The 21,370-nt window shown below is 36.5% G+C and overlaps 2 protein-coding genes across 25 annotated transcripts in view; one reads left to right on the top strand and one right to left on the bottom strand.

Moving 5' to 3' along the window:
* ddx4 (DEAD (Asp-Glu-Ala-Asp) box polypeptide 4) overlaps positions 1-11,123 on the bottom strand; it is a 49,942-nt gene extending 38,819 nt beyond the window's left edge. For all 6 annotated transcript variants that reach the window (XM_077243378.1, XM_077243375.1, XM_077243380.1 and 3 more), the window contains exons 1-3: positions 11,006-11,123; positions 10,538-10,603; positions 5,021-5,051 (exon numbers count right to left, since the gene is read on the bottom strand). In XM_077243378.1, the coding sequence (XP_077099493.1) occupies positions 5,021-5,051; positions 10,538-10,561 (55 nt within the window). In that variant the 5' untranslated portion in view covers positions 10,562-10,603; positions 11,006-11,123. The remainder of the gene's footprint in view (positions 1-5,020; positions 5,052-10,537; positions 10,604-11,005) is intronic.
* Positions 11,124-14,451: 3,328 nt separating this feature from the next.
* Positions 14,452-21,370, top strand: part of ppip5k2 (diphosphoinositol pentakisphosphate kinase 2) — a 56,413-nt gene continuing 49,494 nt past the window's right edge. For 11 of the 19 annotated variants that reach the window (XM_077243364.1, XM_077243362.1, XM_077243361.1 and 8 more), the window contains exons 1-2: positions 14,452-14,786; positions 19,449-19,509. The gene's annotated coding sequence lies outside the window, so the exon portion shown is untranslated. The remainder of the gene's footprint in view (positions 14,787-19,448; positions 19,510-21,370) is intronic. The other 8 variants (XM_077243354.1, XM_077243363.1, XM_077243355.1 and 5 more) reach the window with 8 other exon arrangements.

Raw genomic sequence — 21,370 nt, 5'->3', positions numbered from 1 at the left:
ATGTGCTACTTACTGGTTATGCTTATGTGCAGACTCATTTTTCTTCTGCTTACCACGCCCATAAATCTATGCATCCTTGCTGTGGAGACTTGTAGGAAACTTTGACAGGTCAAAGATGAATATTTGATGATAATTTTTACTTTTCACACCGTTTTAAAAATAAAAACAGTACATTGTACTGTACTCTTAACTTCGAATTTTATTATAATTTTATTTCATATAATAATGTCATTTTTACTTGTTATATTAAATGTGATAATTGCTAGTTCATTTAAAATATCAAAATATGCCCCCCCCTACACTTACCCTGATTAAAATGAAATAACGATGTCATAATATTGTAAGATTTACACCATTATGGAAACAATAGAGAATGAATCAACATTCTGTTATCGATTTTGGGTAGCATTTTTCCATATGTATGGCATTTATCGACAAGGCAGCACAAACCGTCAGAACACCGGTACAGCCGAGTGTTTTTCCTCCTCTGGGTGGAAACGTGTCATATGTCTTCTCATATTTGTCGTGTTGCTTAAATATTTTAGTTTTATTCTACAAAGCTTACAACTAGTGTGGCTCTTGTCCAGCTCCTTTCCCCCCTTCAACTTCATAGAAGCCAAAATATTTCCACACGTCAGCTTTTAACGAGGCGGGTGTTTGGATTTCACGGGTGTTTTTTTTTTTTTTTTGAAAATCGTTTTTTGACATTTGTGAATCGATTCAGAATCGTCCACGTCCACATCGCGATGCACCTAAGAATCGATTTTTCCCCCCACCCCTATATAACATTGATTCAAAATTACAAGTGAGAAATAAAACTGAAGCATTACGGATGCAAGTACGGATGATACTTTTACAATAAGACCCATTACATGCATTTGGAAAATAGGGTGAATTTTCTGAATATTTTTGAATGCACTGTATATTTAAATACGGTTTTGAAAATATTTCTGCTCGTGGGGGTTATCACCACAGGTCAGAGGTCACTCTCCACCAGACCTTACGGCCATTACCGGAAGCCACTGATTATAGTTTATAAAGTTGTAAATATTACTTTAATATGAAATATTATATTGCTTTGCTTAAGGCCTTTATAAACCCCTGGAGCTGTATGGATTATATTACTTTTTTGGGCTTCAAATCTCAGGTACTACTTACTCCCATTATAAAGCTAGGAAGAGCCAGGATATTTTTTTAATATGTATCTGATTACATTTGGCTGAAAGAAGAAAGTCATATACACCTAGGAAGGCTTGAGGCTGAGTAAATCATGGGATCATTTTCATTTTGGGGATGAACTAACCCCTTAAGTATTTGGTGCTGTGGTGTTCACCTACCATAAAACTTCAAATAATAGCCCAGGCTTTTATTTTCCCAAATCGTCGAACTGCACCGGCTTGTATTTGAGACAGGCGTCTATATGAGACAGGCCTTTATAATTTAGTGTTGAGATGTTGTTCATTGAGATGTTGTTCCTAGAGTCTCTAATCTCTAAAAATCTCCAAATGCTTCACGTGAAACTGCAGTCTTCCGACCTTTTACTATCGTGTCATTTGATTTTGATTAATATGCGAGGAAGAAAGAGCAACACAGCGCTTGTGTTGTTTGAAGACGTGAGAGTGCATGAACGTGCGGCCGGGCCGCTCTCTCTGCTCGTTTGCGCACTGTAAAGCGCAGCAGTCATTCTATTCTACATCACTCGCCAATAAAAAAAAAGGCTTTGGCGTAGAGCTGGGCGGTATATCGAGTTTGTACAATATATCGATATTTTTTTCCCCCATGATATGGAATGAGGCAATACCGTTTATATCGATACAGTAGTTTGATACGAGATCATCTTAAGCGCTTCAAAATAACAGGTAAGATAGTTAACAAGTTTAAAGCAGCTTGCCCTGTCAGATGCTCGGACAGATGGCTTACTGTTAGTGACTGAAAGATAAATACTGGCACTGTTTAATGCGTTTGAGACGTGGTGCTTTCCTCAGTGCTTAACTTACATTTCACAGGTATATTCTCCATCTGTAAATGTTCAAACAAATCAAACAAATATGTCCATTTCACTGTCAGGAGAGGACGAGCTTCTGCAAGTGAATCTCCGCTAAAATTCAAGCTTCCGTTAATGAGCGTCGCCGCGCGCGCGCCAAACAGACGAGCACAATAGAACAGTAGCCCAATAATTCTGACTAAAATACTTATTACTAAAATATTTGTTGTTGGAGACAATAAATGTGCCATATGTGGAATTTTAAACCAACAAGTATATTTTCATGAAAGTGACCATTATAATGGGGTAATCAAATGCAGGCTAATATAATTAGTTTGTGCTTTTGTTTTTATTTTCATTTTTAGTTTAGCCTTTAGTCATTTTTAAAAACAAAAGCATCATTTTTGTTTTTAGTTTGTAATGTTACAACGTTAGAATGTAATGTGATTTTAACCACCTTTTTGCACATAATTTATTGCATAGGCTACATTACATTCACTATTTGTTTCCATATCCTTAAATATCAACATTGTTTGGATACCATTGAGCAGGATGTGAAATATTTTTTTTTTTAAATAAATACATTTTCTTTATCCAAATAGATAAACATAGAAAGTACAGAGATATATATCGTATATCGCCATTTAACCCAAAAATACAGAGATATGATTTTTTGGCCATATCGCCCAGCCCTACTTTGGCGAGACACAAATTTGCTTTGGCGGCCAACAAAAAGCGGACGATCTGACGGGTTTTATAAGATTAAATACAACCCGAAACAAAACAAAAAACAGACTTATCCTCTTGTCTTATCCTCTATTTACCCAAACCTGTCACCACACCAGGCGTGTAAAAGAGACAGGAGTCTATTTGGGACTCGACTCAGGGCTTGACATTAACTTTTTGAGGCACTTGTCCTTCGGACAAGTAAATTTATGTTTCACTTGTCCATGCACAAAAGTCACTTGTCCGGGTAAAGATTTATAATTTTATCTAGGGCTGCACAATTTGGGGAAAATGTCATATTCCTATTATTGAGATCAATATTGCGGTTGTGATATGCGATTGCGATATAATAAACAAATGGTTTCATGAGTCAACTTGTTTGGTTCTAAACCAAATGCACACACAGATTAGTGATAATTCTGAAATTAGCAATAACAACTAAATGATTGATAACACCTATAATGATCAATAAGCCATTGATGTTTGGATAAAAATGAACTGTCTAACAGGTAGGACATATACAGAAATTGAATAAAGTTATCAAACAGTCTGCGCAGCATAAATTATAAATTATATATAGACTACTCCTTATTAAAGCTACACAAGTTCTTTAGTCAAGAGCAGTGAGTAATTTTCTCTGTTCCCTTTGTTCTTTCATTAACTTTACTGACAGAACACTTTATTGGTAGCTGGCCCTTTAAGAGCAGCCGCTGTGGACAGAGACGCGGATCTCACACGCGCCTCATTCTCTCATGAGTCACAACTCTTTATGTCCATCATAAGACTGCTCTTGTGTTATGAAGATACTCAACAAATGACATTTTGGCTTAATTGTGTGTGTTGATGTTCGTTCAAGCGCGAAAGAGAACTGTATTCTGGCGCGCGGTCTGTGCATGCGCATCATACTGGTGCGCGTCTTTCTGCGAGTCACATTCAGGACATTCACAGGCCATTCACATTCAGGACATGTCTTCGTTTCAAATCTGTAAAATTAAATCTGTAAAATAGACGTAACGAGTGGCACATAACGTGAAGTAACATGGCATTTTATTTTGTTTGAAATTTAACTTGTCCGGTCGGACAACTAATTTTCTCTTCTACTTGTCCTACAAAAAATCCACTTGTCCCGGACAAGCGGACAAGCCTTAATGTCGAGCCCTGCGACTATTATTTGAAGTTTTACGGTAATAGGCCGTTTATTTTCAAACTTTATTTTTACATTCTAATCTAAAACATTATTGTATACAGTTTATTGAATGAAAAAACCTTATGTATTTTTTTTTGCCTTCTCATTCTTTCTTGTGGTACCATGTCAGAGACATACGTGACTGAAAGACAATGACCATTATGGAGGTCATTGTCTTCTCAGGTGTGAATCACAGCATTATTCATGATCATTCACTGCCCCATGCATATTGTCTTTCAAAACAAAAAGTGTCTTACAAAATTTAAATCAATTTATTGTTTTATGTGAATGAGTAGGCAGGGTGATTTTCACATCACTTTGAAGCAAAAACTGTAGGCGAAAACATTCATTAGTCAAAAGTCTTGTGGACACATTTAGTATGCGTTTTGTGGCCTTATTTCAGAAACTTTAATTTTTAGTTTTCAATAATCATGCATAAAAATTATTCACTCAAAAATGCAAACATGTACATACATGTTGCTCTCCAATTATGGTAGCCCTGTTTGTGCTGAATAGTGCAATGACACCTTTGCCATTAATATGTTTATAAGCAACTGAAAAAGGCACAAATGTACACACCACAAAGACCCCCAAAACCCCTTAGACCCCTAAGGGTTAACCATGACTGCTCTGAAGCAAGGGAGTTTCAAGAGAAGCCAGGATATCCCAGTATTTTTTTCAATTGATATGAAAAATCGTCTAATGGCGGAATTGTGTATTTGGCAATATAGCTGGTGAATATGTATATATATTACGATGTTATGATGAACTGTGTCTTTCTCCATTGATGTACTATAATGTTCAAAGCATTAAGGATACTGATTGTTAGATTGCAGTTGTCTGACTCCGAGTTGGCGAACGGAAACATGGTTTATGTAACATTAGCAAATCATTAGTTGTTTGATAACAGTCAAGCAAAAGGCTAGTCTCCTTAATTACCGTTGTGTGTCGGACTTTGTATAGGGCAATACGTAAAATGCATTACCATTCTGATACTGAGTGGATCTCTGCGATGCGGTGAGTGAGTGGAGGCAGGGGCTTTATACTGTAACATTTACATACTAACCATTTATGGCCAAATATGAAGCCCTGCAAAGAATGTAAAAAATACAATAAAAACCTACCAAATCCTGAGTTGGAGGACACAACAGGGCTCTGTAGAAGGACAAAAAAATGACATTAACAACTTACCTACATTAATCATTCACTGCTAATGATATTCTATTGGGTTTGAGTGAGTTACAAGCAGGAAACCTGTACAGTTATTTCCAATAGTTCACACTCCACTGCCAAAAATATGATAAATAAGTTATGACGTTTATACATTGCTTTTAACTCAAAATAAGCAATTTTCAACTTTAAAAAAAAAGCTTATACAAGATTCAACTCCAAAGGGATAGTTCACCCAAAAAGGAAAATTAGCCCATGATTTACTCATCCTGAAGCCATCCTAGGTGTATATGACATTCTTCTTTCAGACGAATACAATCAGTTATATTATAAAATGTGCTGGCTCTTCCAAGCTTTATAATGGCAGTGAATTGAGGATGAGAAAGCCCACAAAAGTGCATCTATCCATCATAAAATAGCATCTATCCATGATTAAAGTGCATCTATCCATGATTAAAGTGCATCTATCCATGATTAAAGTGCATCTATCCATGATTAAAGTGCTCCACACAGCTCTGGCGGGTAAACTAAAGGGATACTCCACTTTTTTGGGAAATAGGCTAATTTTACAACTCCCATAGAGTTAAACTGTTGAGTTTTACCGTTTTTGAATCCATTCAGCCGATCTCCGGTTTTGGCGGTACCACTTTTAGCATAGCTTAGCATACATCATTGAAGTGGACAAGACCATTAGCATTTCTCAAAAAAAAAATGACCAAAGTATTTCGATATTTTTCCTATTTAAAACTTGACTCTTCTGTAGTTACATCGTGCACTAAGACCGACGGAAAATGTAAAGTTGCGATTTTCTAGGCTGATATGGCTAGGAACTATACTCTCATTCCTGCGTAATAATCAAGAAACTTTACTGCCGTATCATGAGTGCAGCAGGCGTAATGATATGACGCAGCGCAGTTGACGGAAGGTAGCCTATTTTCACCTGCTGCACTCATGGTACGGCAGTAAAGTTTCTTGATTATTACGCAGGAATGAGAGTATAGATATGAAAGCTATATTTGCAGATATGAAATATTTATTTTTTCTTCTGAAAATCTGATCACATATTTTGCACACAGGCAAAGGTGCCCAATATCAGTCATTTCTGAAAATAAATTACAAAAGTAAAAAAAAAAAAAAAAAAAGCGTTTTGGAAAATAGCCATTTATTTGATTATCATAAAAATGTGTTTTCTATACAGATATATCGACATTGGTAAATATCGGTATCGGCCATAACAGCAATAATATCGGTTATCGGCCACAATTTTCACATCGGTGCATCACTACAAAAGAGTTACTCTTTTGGAATAAGTCGACTTGCGTACAGCCGAAAGCAAGTTATTTTAGTTAATAAAGTTTTAAATATGGACATTTATCTTACACTAATACGTTGCTTCACTTCAGAAGGCCTTCATTAACCCCCCGAAGTCGTGTGATGCACTTTTATGATGGATAGATGCACTTTTATGGACTTCAAAACAGAAACGGCCATTCACTGCCATTATAAAGCTGGGCAGTGCCAGGACATTTATTAATATAATTCCAATTGTGTTTGTCTGAAAGAATTATGTCCTATACACCTGGGATGACTTGAGGGTGAGTAAACCATGGGGTATATTTCATTTTTGGGTGAACTATCCCTTTAGTTGAAACGTCAACTTAAACATCCAAGTTGATTGTACTTAATTTAGGGCAACAACTTTTTTTTACAGAACGTAATAGCTCTGCAGCACCTCCTGAGAACATGCTGGATGTGCTCCTCATCTGACATCTACCTCAGGCCCGGTTTACACGAGAACGATTCCGGGTGAAAAACGTAAAAATATTTTATCGGATGTGCCTTTTGTCTACACGGCGACAGCGTTTTGGGGGCTTAAAAACGCAAAAAAGTGAAACCACCCTGCAGAGTGGAAATCTTAAACGATCCACCGTCGCGTTCCCATCTAAACGGTAAAAACGCAAATCAGCTCACTGTGGCCTCTCGTCGCGTACGCGTTTACGTCACAGGCATGCGCCAGTACAGGAAAAAAAACCATTATGTCAGATTATTTCCATACGTCGGACCTTCAAGTTGCCCTAGCAGCTCTGAGAAACGTAGAGTCTTTTCAGCAGTTGTACAAAATATTCTCAGATATTGGTGTTGAGTCACAGTGCTTCACATTGCCACCTGGAGTGCATACTACATCGAATTTCACACACTTTTGCGTCACCATATGCACGCAGATTTCCCCCATAAACGCAGAATAAAAAGTGATAACGCAACGCCACTTTTGCGTTTTCTCTTCAGATCGTTTCCGTGTAAACATAGCCTCAGGCTCTGAAGAGTGCACTAGTCCCGTCATAGGGTGTAATTGTAGTGCGCTAGAGGTCTGCACTCCCGCGGGAGTCCCGCGGGTCCCGACGCAATACAGTGCGGCGCGGGACAAATTTTTAAAGGTCATTGCGGGAGCGGGCGGGATGATGAGGTCAGGGATTAAAGTGAAAAAAATTCTTCTGACTGAAATTTCTTTTCAGGCCAAGTCATATTCCTTTAACTTTATTTAAATAGTCGAGACCAATAGCGTTTTAGGGGAGATGTTTTAAACCGCTTTAATATTGCCAGTTTGCATATTTTAAAATCTATTTTAATCTATGAAAAAAAAATTCTTAGCTTGACAAATAATCAACCATCTACATAACTTTTCAGTGCATGTTTTTATTTATCTTATAAGACCAAACAATGCTAAATGATATTAATATATAGTTTGTTTCATGGCAAATCGTTTTGGCTGAGGGCAAAGTGAAGTTTCATAACTATATATTTAGGCTATTTAACTTGAACTTTTTAGCCTATTAGAGAGGTGACTTATGTTTGACTGAATTGTTTGCTGTATAGCTTCTTATATTAGGCTACTTATACTTTTATACTGGATATTATTGATCATTAAAACTGACATTTAACAAAAAGAGACAGGGTTGTGTACTGTTATATATTCTAAAATATATAAAATATTCTTTATATATTTTACTATGCATTCTCTTGTATGTGTACATGCATAAAATAAAACGATACAACCCATGATCAATAATGTTTCATATTTTTAAAATGAAAACAAAAAGAATCAGGGTTGTGTTTTATATGTTGTTATAAATATATGGAGTGAAGATAATCAATGTGCGTTGTCTGAACCACATTTGTGTGGCCATTAATATGTTTATGATAATATGTTCATTTATAAATGAAAAGAGGTGTTTTGTATACATTTCGTTTTATTGTTGATGAAAAGAGGCAAAGTTGTATTTTATACCATATTTCGTTTTATTGTTGCTTAAAATATAGCCTACATAAAGAGATAACCGTAGCCAGAGGGAGCTGAGTGACGCGATCAAGAACGCCGCGGTTCCGTTTGCAGAATAACCGGACTCGCGTCCTCTCGTCCTCGGGAGTTCCTTCTCCTGAGTCGAACTTGGCAAGTCCGAACTATCAAGGACACAAGTCCGAAGTTTGCGTATTGGTATTGAGAAACGGCCAATATTGACCCGCGCTCTGTTTTCTATCATGCGCCGTGCACGTTTGCGATGACGTAATATGCACGCAAACGCACCAGGGTTCGATAGAATTAAGTTGAACGTGAAACCAGACCAACGCTGCGGGGGGCGCAGGGAACAAACGCGCTCGGATTCGGACCGCAGAAAACCAGCTGTAGCCTTACATGCACTTCTCCAAATCTAAGTGAACACGGAGCAGTTTTTCCGTGAGCGGGAATTGAAAACCCGGAGTGGACCATAAGCGATTACAGAATGTTAGAGTGGAGAGAGGAACGTGCTTTCGCTCCAATCCAGGCTTTATCACATCCCCCTCAGCAAGGTGAATACACCTCGTCTTTCCTTAATTTAAGACCTATTCAAACTAAAATTAAGACATTTATCACACGATTTGATAAATGAAAGCCTATTTACGGCCTTAACATTATGAAAAGTGAATTTAAGACATTAAGGACAGACGGGAACCAATAGACTCGCTGCAATTAACGGAAATCCGTCGTAGTGACGGAGAACTTTAATCCTTGTGAGGTGCACTTGCGGGTGCGGGCAGGAGGGATGATACGCTGCACTCCCGCAAATTAAATATGAGTATAAAGTAAAATATATAAATGATTAAAGTAGCGTACATAATTTGTAGTTGTGAGGGAGATTCTGATTGGCAGCAATAAAAACGTTTTAAGCAGCCTAAACTTGTGAATGTTGTCGGGTAGGGCAGGGCCTAATCTCACGCACACTTGTTCCTTTCCCGCTGCTCCGAGTTCGAATTCGAAAGCTAGTTCAAGTTCAAAATAGACAGCATGGACGAGGAACAGAGCGCCTCTAGCGCTTCAGATAAAGTACTGTTGTGAATATTATGCTGTTCGTAATATGGGACCAATAAATATGTTACCAAGTATTGGTAAGGAATTTTGTGTGCACGCATTTTTCCCCCCAAAACCTTTCGTCAGACAGAAAGTGCGGGCGGGAGCGGGACATTATATCACAGATGCGGGCGGGAGCGGTACTAAAAATGACAAATCTTTGCGGGAGCGGGACTGAACACTGCGGGAGCGGGTCTGAAAATTGTGTCCCGCGCAGACCTCTATAGTGCGCATTAAGTTTTACAGTATAACTTCATGTGGAAAGCTGTTTTTTTATTAATTCCCAGGAAATGAATGTGCCAATTCATTTCTCACTAGTTAAAATGCTAATTCTAAATTTTAAGAATTAGATTTCTACTAGTAACAGTGGCTTTTTCATACCAAGAATTACATTTTCACTAGTAAAATGTTGATTCTTGAAATCAGCAATGATGTCATCACTCACAGAAATACTAATTTTTGATATCAAGAACTGAATTTCAACTAGTAAAAACTATAATTCTTGATATCTGTAATTGTATTTTCACTAGTTAAATGTCACCATAGGTTTCCATTCAAATTCAATAGTTGATATCAAGAAATGATTTCAAACTAATTGAAATTACAATTTTACATATCAGAAATACAATTCTTACTACTACAAATAATCATTTGTATATCATTAATTACATAGTTACAAGTACAAATATAAATTCCTTATATCAAGAACTTAATTGTTACTAGTCAAAATGTTGAAATACATTTACAGATAACAAGAATTAACATGTTACCTTTTTATTTTTCAGATATCTGAAAATGTATTTCTGATATCAATAACAAGGAGAGTAATTTCAGATATCTAAAATGGCAGTGCAAGTCACAATGGATAAAAGTGCTGCCAAATACGTAAATGTAAAACGTAGAAACTCCTGCCAAAACTTAAATTGCAATCAGCTCACAGTAACTATATACATTCAACATATTAAATACATTTTATATGTCAAATATAAACGGACAATGTCTAATGTTCGCAATACTACTGTACTGAAGTAATAAGTTAGAGGAGAGCACGTGGCTTTCTGGTGAGGAAGAGTGTGGTCGACTTTACCTGATCTTCCTCCCAGTCATCCATGTTGAGCAGCTTCGGCTGAGAGAAGATCAATATTTCCCAGATCTGTGACAGAAAACAAAAAGTGAACACCATGTCATACTTTAGGAATCAATAACCTAGGCTAACATTTTGAGTAGGCCTAACGTTAATTAAATTCAAAGCCGGTCTTTAGAGTTCCTCTTTCAACGACAACCTACTGTAAAGCGCTGTGATATCTAACAAAAGCAGCAGACAATATAGTTTGAATTTGTTATCACCGAAATAAACCATTTAAATGCTAATAATTAAACATAGACACGCTAGTCAAAATGACTGACGTTAATTGAACCGCGGCAGAAACTAGCATCTCGTCAATTAACGCTTCACTTTGACTCTAACGACTCAACTTTCTCTTAAATTCGAGTTGATACAAATTTTTAAGAACTAAATAATTTTAGTGTAGTTTATAAAGTTAAAACAGCATACATTTATCCGAAGACTTGATGGCACGTGCGGCTGGAGACAGAAAGGGCGCTCGCGAGAGACCGGGCAGAAGTGACGCAAATCTACTTGTGGGCGGGAAAATCAGAACGCGTTGCGATTCGTGCGTTTGAACAGATTCTTTTTAATGAATCAGGCGAACGATTCACACATCCGTTTGAATGTTTTTCTACAACTTGAAGTTATTGTTCAGAATCGATGGGCCAAATGACTCTGAGTCATTATTCTTTCATTCTCGTTTAATTCGTTTTTTTTATTTATTATAATTATAATTTGTAATTATTATAAACTAAAGAAGTGTCAATTTCAAAATAGTAATTGATTATGTTTTTTATGGTCACCTGTTTGTCTGGATGGTTGGAGGTACACAGGTTTTGGGTGTTGTAGTGACCTGATTATACAGTGCTCAGGTGAAGAACAGGTGTAGCCTATAGAGGCCATCACATAATGCTGCTCACTTAATGCAACCCTTACAAAACCACCAGGTTGGAGCATGTGCTCATTCACTCGCCGTGACTCAAGAATCGGTTCCTCCTTACTGCTACACCTGAGAACACACTCGTGACGCTGAATGGCAACACCACCTGCTGAATAATCCAGTATTTCTGTTCACCAGCAGCATAAATGGGTTTTGCACACTGGGACCAGCTTAGGATGCTGGTTTGCAATTGCTATTTTAGAGTGATGTGGTGATTCTTTTTATAGAAGGAAATTCAGCCAAGAGCTGTACGTAAATATTATGTGTACTTACTCCCATTTTTTTGTTTTTTGTAAATAATATATGTATATGTAATAATAATAATAATAATATATATAAATAATAATATATATAAATATATAAATAATAATAATAATATAAATAATATATGTATATGTAAATAAACATTCTTGCACTGAGGTGCTATTGTGGCTGTGCTAGTGGATTAGCGTTCCCTTAACTGGAAACTTGGCCCTTGACTTTTCTTTAATTAATTCTGTTTTAGCAGTTATTGAAAGTGCATGTACAATTTTGTCTACAATTTATATTCCTGCAATGACACACTTGTTACCGTGTGCATTTTTTAAAGTCTGACTTTTACTATCAAGTTGTTTATAAGAGTGAAAGAGCCTTTGTAATAATCCCTGTAGGCCTAATTGTACAAACTGCTAATGGTTATGCCCTCCCCCCTTTGTTTACATATCTCTAAATGTTTTTGTTTTGCAAGGCACACACGCTTTTGATATGTGTACAGATCCACATTTTGACATATGTGCTATGTGCATGTAAAATGTATCACTGTACAGTTTTCACTCATGTTCTGTGAAGATTAAGAAAATGTTATGGACCACAGTTATTTTGTCTCTTGAATTGAGGAGAAGAGGATCTGGATGCGTCTCTTTTCTTGTATTAATAAGAATCAAAAAGATAATAGCCCAAAGGAGAAAACAAACATAGCAGCTTTACATCCAAACGTAAAGACAATACTCAACAATGAACTTAGGTAACTGAGGGCAATAAATACAAAAAAATAAACAAGGAACTAAACAACACACAGGTGATGATAATTATTTAAATAAGCTAGCAATTATGGGAACGAAGGAAACAGGGACGAAACAGCAAATAGGAACATACAAACTGAGAACTAAAACCGACAGAACAGGACATAAATAAACTGTGATTCACATTTTACCCATTTGAATGTTTTTTCTTTTGTTTTTCAAAACTTCAAATGACATTGATTAATAATAAAACTTAACTATAACTAACATAATCAAAATTGTCAGTTGTATTTTCAACAGAAGGGGCAAAAGAAATGACTAAGTTACCATGTTATGGTGAAAATAATTTATTGTTCTTTTAAGTGCTAAATTTAGAACTACACAAGCAAAAACAATGCTTGACCCACAACACACTGCTTACTGACCACTACTGACAGTCTTGGTCAACCAAATACATCAGAACAAACAGTGCTTGTGAAACAGCTTCACTGTATTTGTTTAGCTTGAAAACAGCACTATTCAGGGTCCACCAGCACTACCAGGAAGGAGTGAGGCAGTAATTTTCCATCGCATTGCTTTATATTGTTAGTATAAAAACATGTTGAATTTGAAAGACTATTCAATAAACTCTGCTAAATTTTACCACCAATTTGTCTCCTGCTCTTCCTCTGCCTTCATCTTTTGGATTTGGATATTAGACAAAACTCAGTGTTGACCGATTTTATGTTGGCAAGAAGTGTGCAACTGCAGTACAAAAGAATAACGTTGCGTGTTTATTACAGACAGTCTGAATGTCCTAACGATGGAATTCGCTGGGTGCCAAACCATTAAGTTATCTTTTTGGCTTTCATAAACCATAAGTCGCACATTACTGATTTCATATCTGTTTTTTTGTTTCTTTGTTTTTTGGCTTGGAATGTGGAAGTATCAACTCGGTCAGGGGCCTATACCATGAAGCCGGTTTAGGTGGCTAGCCAGCTATGTTTCAGTTTAGTTTGCGTCAACCCTGGGTTTTAGGGACCATGAAAGTGGTTTGGCTTTTAGCTGTGTTCATCGCCATAGTAACTTACGCTCCACGGCTAACCTGGTCCGGGGCAGGTTATGTTCTAGGTAAGAGGTTGCAAACTGAACTTGGACCAATCAGCTATGAGCAAAGTGACACATGTCTGATGCGATAAAGTCACTCCACCTGTTTCTACTCCAAATTAAAGGTCACTACATAGCAAATGATTTTTAAAGACAAAATAGTCTGGTTTTTAGTGATGCTTATTTAGAATAATACATTTGTATGATTTAGATATTATTTATGTAATTATTATACCCTTTATCAATCACGCATGTACAATTTTAGTTCATCAATTATTATTACGCAGTTTAAATGAATAAATATATAAAGGTAATATAAATATGCTTTAGCATCAATAGATGAAGCTATAAAATGACTACATGTGAGCTTATATGTTCAATTCTCTCTATACCTTTATCGGCTGTATAAAATAACTTCACAACTTTTACTTGCACTGATATACAGTAGCGAGACTTTTTCTTTTAGTTGTCCTCTTTCAGATAGCTATTTTCTTGGTGTGTAAATTTGTTTAAATTCTTACTATTTGAATACTTTTATTTAATAAGTGAATTGCGCTGCTTCTCTCGCGAGAAATTTATCTCAGTTTCACTCTTCTTCAACATGTGATTGCTACTGATGTCACACTTAAACTCCTAAACTCAGGATCAAAGCCTGAGTTGACAGAGAAAGTTGATGATCAGTATCATGGTACCAACAAAGCCTGGTTGGATTGGTTTGGTTTTGTCAACTCTAAACTAATCCTGTAACCCTGAGTTTGTTCAACTACCATCATGGTACAGGCCCCAGGTAAACTAAAAACAAATCAGGTTAAACGGTTAAAAAACGCCCGTTACCGTTTGAGCGCGGCCGTTGATTGGACAACGTCACCGTAGCTCCTCCTCCTTTACGTGACATCACGGCTGCCGCCTCCCTTGGCGTTTTTACTTTTAAAGCTTAAGCTGGAGTAAATTCTTCGGACAACATTTACACAGATGAATGTAATACATCGTTAATGGAGAGTCTTAGCGGCCCGCAAAAGACCAGAATGAACTCATTTCTGTGAGCCCGTTAGCTGAAGGATGATGATGTTTGCTGCTGTTGCTTTTAGCATGTAACTTATGCTAATGTTAGCTCTCCTCATTCAGTGTTTCTATGTGTGTGATATATAGCTAACAGAGCAGCTCACAGCCTCCGATTTCACTTCGATCTCTTTTAGACCAGGTAAGATTATAAATTCCTTGCTGTTCATCACCTCTAACACCATGCATGTGTTGTGTCTGACACAACATTTCTGCAGGAAGAGTCATTAGCTGTTAACGTTAGCTGGTTGAAGTGAGACGTCAAACTGCACATGACTGACCTCCTGTCATGACTCTTACTGCCATACTAATGCATTTGAACTCTTCGTCATGTTAGTACAGATATATGCTGACAGTCACATGACACTGGCTTTAAAACTGTTGTGTTGATTTGACTTTGATCCATCAGATATCCAATTTAACAAAGTTTAATATCTTCCTTTTATATGAATGAACACCGTAGACGTTATGGTGCTCATCTGACTGTTGCGCTGCTGTTTGACACTTGTTTGTTTTGTGGTGAATTGAATTGCCCCCGGTGTGTGTGTGTGTGTGTGTGTGTGTGTGTGTGTGTGTGAGTGTGTGAGAGAGAGAGGTGTCTGTCCAGTCTGCTGCTGAGTTGTGTATGTCATGTGGTGTTGTGTTGTGTATGTTGTCAGACAGGTGGTGTCAGTGACAGATGTCCCAGGATTATGGCAGTTCTCTCTGTTTATGTCTCAGATCACTGGCAGGGTTTTCAGCATTTCTTTTGGATAGTTTAGTTCAGTTTGTTTATGTATTTATTTATTTAGCACAATAAAAAAAACTGTCAATGACCATTGTGCTGTACAAAAATGCTAAAAACAACACAAATCAAAACAATAAAATAACAACATACATTCTACATACAGAAAAACAAGTTTACAAATAATGTGGACGTTATTAATTACATTTTTTTACACTATTCAACATCATGGCTATTAAGGGCGTAACGTTCAATCAAATTACTGACTCTTTAGTTTTTAGGGTTGTGGTTTCAGTACGGTTCGCAATGTACAATGTTCAGGGAAAAAAGGACTACTAAAAGCAAATAATCAAACTACAAGCTACAGCACAAATAAATACAGTAGAGCAAAGATGTAAAAAAAATAAACTGTGCTTCTCAGATTTTTCAGGTAGGTCTAACATTAGTTTTCATGTAAAGAAATTGAATAAAGTAATCAAGTGTAAAATAACATTGCATAATTGACTGTATAAATTAAATATTTATCCTTATTAAAGTTACAAAAGCTATTCAGTCGAGAGCAGTGAGTGATCTTGTCTTTTGTTATATGATTAAAGGTGCAGTGTGTGATTTTTAGCGGCATCTAGTGGTGAGGTTACGAATTGCAACCAACAAAAGTTACGGTGGCCGACGGGAAAATGTCATCGTCTGAGACAGCAGAGAGTAGCCAGTTCAGCAATGAGGTTTCTTTACAAGGATAAATTAAGATATTATGTTTACTTAATTATTCAGTAAAACTATATGTTATTGCGAATATTTTTGTTACTTGTTCATCATTGTGTCAGTGTTTTATTCGCTGAACTAAGCTTGCTTCCTTGCACGAAGAGCAACATAGTAACGATGCGCGTTTGTCCGTTTAGGGCTACTGTAGAAACATGTCGGCGCATTTCAATGTAAGGGGAGCCGCGGTGTATGTAGATAGAAACTGGTCATTCTAAGGTAATACAAATATAATGGTTCATTAAGTAAGGTCTTTATACACCACTGAAAGCATAGTTATGGATCTTATATTGCATTTCTGTCAATAGATCCTCAGAAATATTACACAATGCACCTTTAACATTAAAAACACAGACAGCAGGAATATTAGGCAGCTGCCACTGATCCAGTACACTAATACAGTACATGCATTGTCTTTCTCGACTATGTCTGACTAGGACACTCGCCAAGACGGGCATGTTAAAATCAGTTTTGTGTGTATTTGTCTGTTTAAGCGCAAGCCTCGAAAGTGAACTCAATATATTTGCACGCTGTCTGAGACGCAGCTGTCCGTGCGCTCACCTCAGATGAGCACACACACACACACACACACACACACACACACACACACACACACACACACACACACACACACACACACACACATTTTTAAGAGAAAGCTCTGTTTGGAAGATTTAATTTAACATTTGGAAACCCTAAGCAGGAAAGATAGTGGAGGCTTGTTACCAATGCTCTTCCATGCATGATATTTTAGATATTAGTTAAATAAGACACATGTTTTTCTTTTCTGTAAATTTGCACATGCATATTTTATTGATATTGATATTTATTGATATTGATATTTATTGTATTTCATTTTATTATCTTATTCCTATGTGTGTATGTATGATTTTTTCTGTGAATTTCTCTTCTGTAAAGCACTTTGTAAAGACTGTTTTTAAAAGGTGCTGTATAAATAAAGCTTTACTTACTTGCTTGCTTACTAATGCAATAAATTACAAATTTTACAAACCATTTTCAGGACAAATAACCAGCGGGCCAATATCGCGACAATTATTTGTAATTAATCCAGAGAAGCTGAAATCGTTATCTTAATGAAATCTTAGCAAAGTCATTATTTTTAATAGCTATTAAATCACAATTAATCATGCAGCCCTAGAACATCTCAGCTCAGGATGGCCTGAAAAAAAAAACATCTATAATTAACACTTCTAGGCATAGTTTCTTTGTGTAGGGAAATTTGTCATTTACTCACCCTCATAATACTATTCCAATTTCCAAACCTGTATGATTTTCTTTCTTCTGTGGACCACAAAAGAAGATATTTTGAAGAATGCTGAAAACCACAGTTTTAGACCTTGTTGACATGCATAAGCTCCTGTATGTCAATCATAAAACATAATTACTGTAAAATACTGTTCATGTTTATGCTTTTATTACATCTGTATTAAGTCTGTAACAGCGAATCTCAAACTCAGAATTACAGTAGAATGAGCACTTTCTTTCCCCCATTACAAAAACTCTGAATGAGCACTACTTTTGCTTATGTACCACCTAAAAAAAGATTCAGAACTGAGACTTAAACCCTTCGTATTATAATTTATGACTCTAAAAGTGGAACTTTGAATGACCTTGATCATTACATTTCGTCTTAAACTCAAAGTATAAGGAACAAGAATGTGCAATGTTATACATGTACACGCATGTATTTACAGTATATACTTATATATGTACATGTACCTTGAAATACTGCCATAACCTGATTAGTGAGTTAAATATTCCTTAAACATTGACTCTTTTGCCCACACAATTTATCCACCTTAATACTGCTTTCTATTTGTTTCTAATCCGTTCATATTTTACATTTATACCGGAATCAGTCAAATTTTTGCCACAGTTAAACATTTACATCTCTCATTTATTCTCTTTGTATTATTTTCCTTTATAAAATAGCAACTAGCAAGGGCTGCCAAAATGTATGTATATATTTTTTATATATTTTATAAAATAAGTGCGCTCAATTTAAGAAAAGAAAACACTCTGTAAAAGTAGAATTGTAAAAGCTTTTACTGTTTTCAGCGCACCTGAAATATTTAGTTTAATTCCAGTTAATTTGTATGACGCTTTTCACAATACATATTGTTTCAAAACAGCTTTACAGAAAATGCTTTTTCTATGTTTTCTGTTATTAGTCAGAGATGAGTGTGTCAAAGTAATGCACAGCAAATAAAATGTTTTATGTGTTCAGTTAACATCATGTATTCAGTTAAGCAGTGAAAGTGCAGCAGCAATTACAAAATGTGCTTGCAATGATTATAATATAAGGATAGTATTACAATATTAGGAAAGTGTGTGAAAGTTTTGCGTGTTGATCCAAAGTTGTGTCATGTGAAATCTTTGCCGTTGTCTGCGTTAAATCCTGTCTCCAAAATGGCATATGTGTTTGTGCTTGTGTTATGTGCTCTGTTGTGCTGCCCTTATTTAGCTTTTCCTTCAGCCCGACGTTTATTTGCTTTTCTAATAAATGTGAAAGGACTGTTTGTCTGCTGCGCTTTGCTTTTTCAGTAGGCGTGAAAGATCCAGACTTCACCTTGATTCTTAGTCGTGAGATTTTGTTCGGGTGCAGTGAAGAAGGTCAAATATTTGTCTTATCTAAGTGCATGATATGCTTCAGCATAAAACATTCTGTTCATAATCATTAGTGTGTTTCTTTTGGGAAGTGTCTGCACTTTTGAAAATATGAGCCAATTGTGTGAAATAATCCAGTTTCGTCATCTCTGAGAAAGTCTGACGTGGTTTTATCTGGTTTCACAAACCTTGTGTATTTAAACCCAGAAGTTAAAAGAAGCCCCTAAAACCTGAAGTATATTTAGCTTTCACACACATATGTTAGCGTACAGTATGTGTAGAGTACATGTGACAACTGTAGTCAACAGCAGGGAATGAGAGCACCGTGCGAGTGAGTGTATCCTAGTTTTTCTTTCGTGTCATCTACAAGCTCAGTATACACACATGCCTTAAATATGGAAAAAGAAAATTCTCTCATGATTTACTGACACATGCCTCATCCTGGATGTGTATGACTTTCTTTCCTCTGCAGATCAGCAGCAGTTTTAGAAAATAATATCACATATAGGCAGAGTAAAAGTAAACCATATTACTTCTAAGCATCAAAGTTTTAGTCGCCATTCACTTACTGAAATGATTTTCATAACATCTTTGTTTGTATTCTGTATAAGAAATAAAACCATAGAAGGGGGAGAGTTAGTTTTCTTTTAATTACTTGAGAAACAAATAACTAAAATTTTATTTATTTTGCAGGATAATATATACTAACTCTTAACCTGTGGTCATCTGGGGATTGTTTTGACACATCTGAGAGGTGAGACAATGGTTTCTGGGTCGATCACATTCAAAACCAGAATCAGAAAGAGCTTTATTGCACACACAAGGAATTGACCTCGGTATTGAAGCTTCCAGTACACGCACATAATAACAAGACACACACAACAATCCTCTCCGCAGTCCTGACTGTCCGGTTAATGCCGAGTTCAGACTCCACGATTTTAGCCCCGATTTTGGCTCGCCGACAGGTTGAGAAATCGCAGACAAATGCCCGAAATCACAGGCAAATCGGTGCTCGTTCACGCGAGTGACAATCACGCAGTGTGAATGAGCGATCTGAGAGAATCGCCGACGAGTCACCGACGCCTGTGAGATATTTGGCATGCTAAATATCTGGACCTGTCGGCGATTCACAATCCTGCTGTGTGAAAAGTGTTCTGACTGAAAACTACATCGGCGATGACCGACAGCCAATGAGAGAGCAAGATACAGGACAGCAGGATGTTCAGGGAGGAGTTATAGTACAGAATATCAGTATTTTAATAGATAGGCCTATATTTACTATATCAAACAGAAACAAAGCACAAACATTTGCATGACCAGCAGCAACAGCAGGACATTTGTAAAATTATTTATTTACCCCCAACTCTCTTTGCAAAACACAGTCCTTGCTCCCCTCGTCTTCCCAACCATTTCCTCCAGCATAAACTGTTTATTTTTCTCATTTTCGCTGCAAATCAGCGCACAGACAATTTGGATCGCAATCTTCTTGTAGGCTATCATTTTTAATTACAAATTCAGTGTCGCGCGAGAACTCCGGTCTCACGCACGCGTGATCTTCCGTTATTTCCTTATCACTTCTCGCGTTTGTTTGGTTGTGAAACGTAGTTTGCGGACCAGGGAGAAGTTGTCAGCGATTATTTCTTTTGTAAAGTCATGCAGTGTGAAACCTCCTGTCGCCGATCCATCGTGCAGTGTGAACACCAGCAACTGAATGTTAGCCCAGATAGTCACGCAGTGTGAAAACAACAGTGACACAATTATTTTGAAAATCATGCAGTCTGAACTCGGCATCTCCTGGTGTGAACCAGACAGATCTAGATGAACAGGACAGCCTGTGTGAGTGTCCCACTCAGGTCCTGAGAGATCGTGAATGGCTCATGGCTGTTCCTCCTGAGGTCCACGATCAGCACATGGAGATGAACAATAATATTCAAATAATACTTTAAAAGTGCTACAATAACTTGAATACAATGTGATAAACACGGCCGCATGGCTGTCAAGGTCAATAAAAAAGACAATTGTGATTTTTTTTTTTTTTTTTTGTAGAATGCAACAGAATTATCATACTTTTTTCAGATAATTTGACTTTTATGACAAGGTAATGGTATGGTATAAAGTGTCACATGGTCTCACTCCCTAGACATGTAAGAATATCTTTGTATTAATTCTAATATTTGTGGAAATGCTTATATTACCTTGAAAAATATATTTTGAAAAAAAAAAAACGTTTGCGGACATAAGATGTGTACACTTATATATTTTTCTGAAATTAGATTTTGTTTGTACACATTTTAAAATACATAAAAATATATATTTTCTACATGGTGGACACTAGACACTACAATAGTCATTGACGCTCGTATTTTAATAACCAAATAGAGTACATAGCCAAAAGTATGAGCATTGTTAAAATTAAACTTTTCCATCCCAAACATACATTTCATTTTAAAATATATTCATACAGAAATCAGTTATTTTAAATTGTAAGAATTTCACAATATTTTACTGTATTTTTATCAATTAAATGCATCCATGCTGAGCACAAGAGGCTTCTTTAGACACATATACACTGCAACTAAATTTGCTTGTCAATTTAAACGTTTTTTCCTTGAATT

This window comes from Siphateles boraxobius, unplaced genomic scaffold (assembly GCF_051911475.1).
Source record: "Siphateles boraxobius isolate OS27281-9 unplaced genomic scaffold, OSU_SipBor_1 25, whole genome shotgun sequence".
NCBI classification, from domain to species: Eukaryota; Metazoa; Chordata; class Actinopteri; order Cypriniformes; family Leuciscidae; genus Siphateles; species Siphateles boraxobius.
Note: the sequence above shows the minus strand (reverse complement) of the source record. Positions and strands in the feature narration are given on the sequence as shown.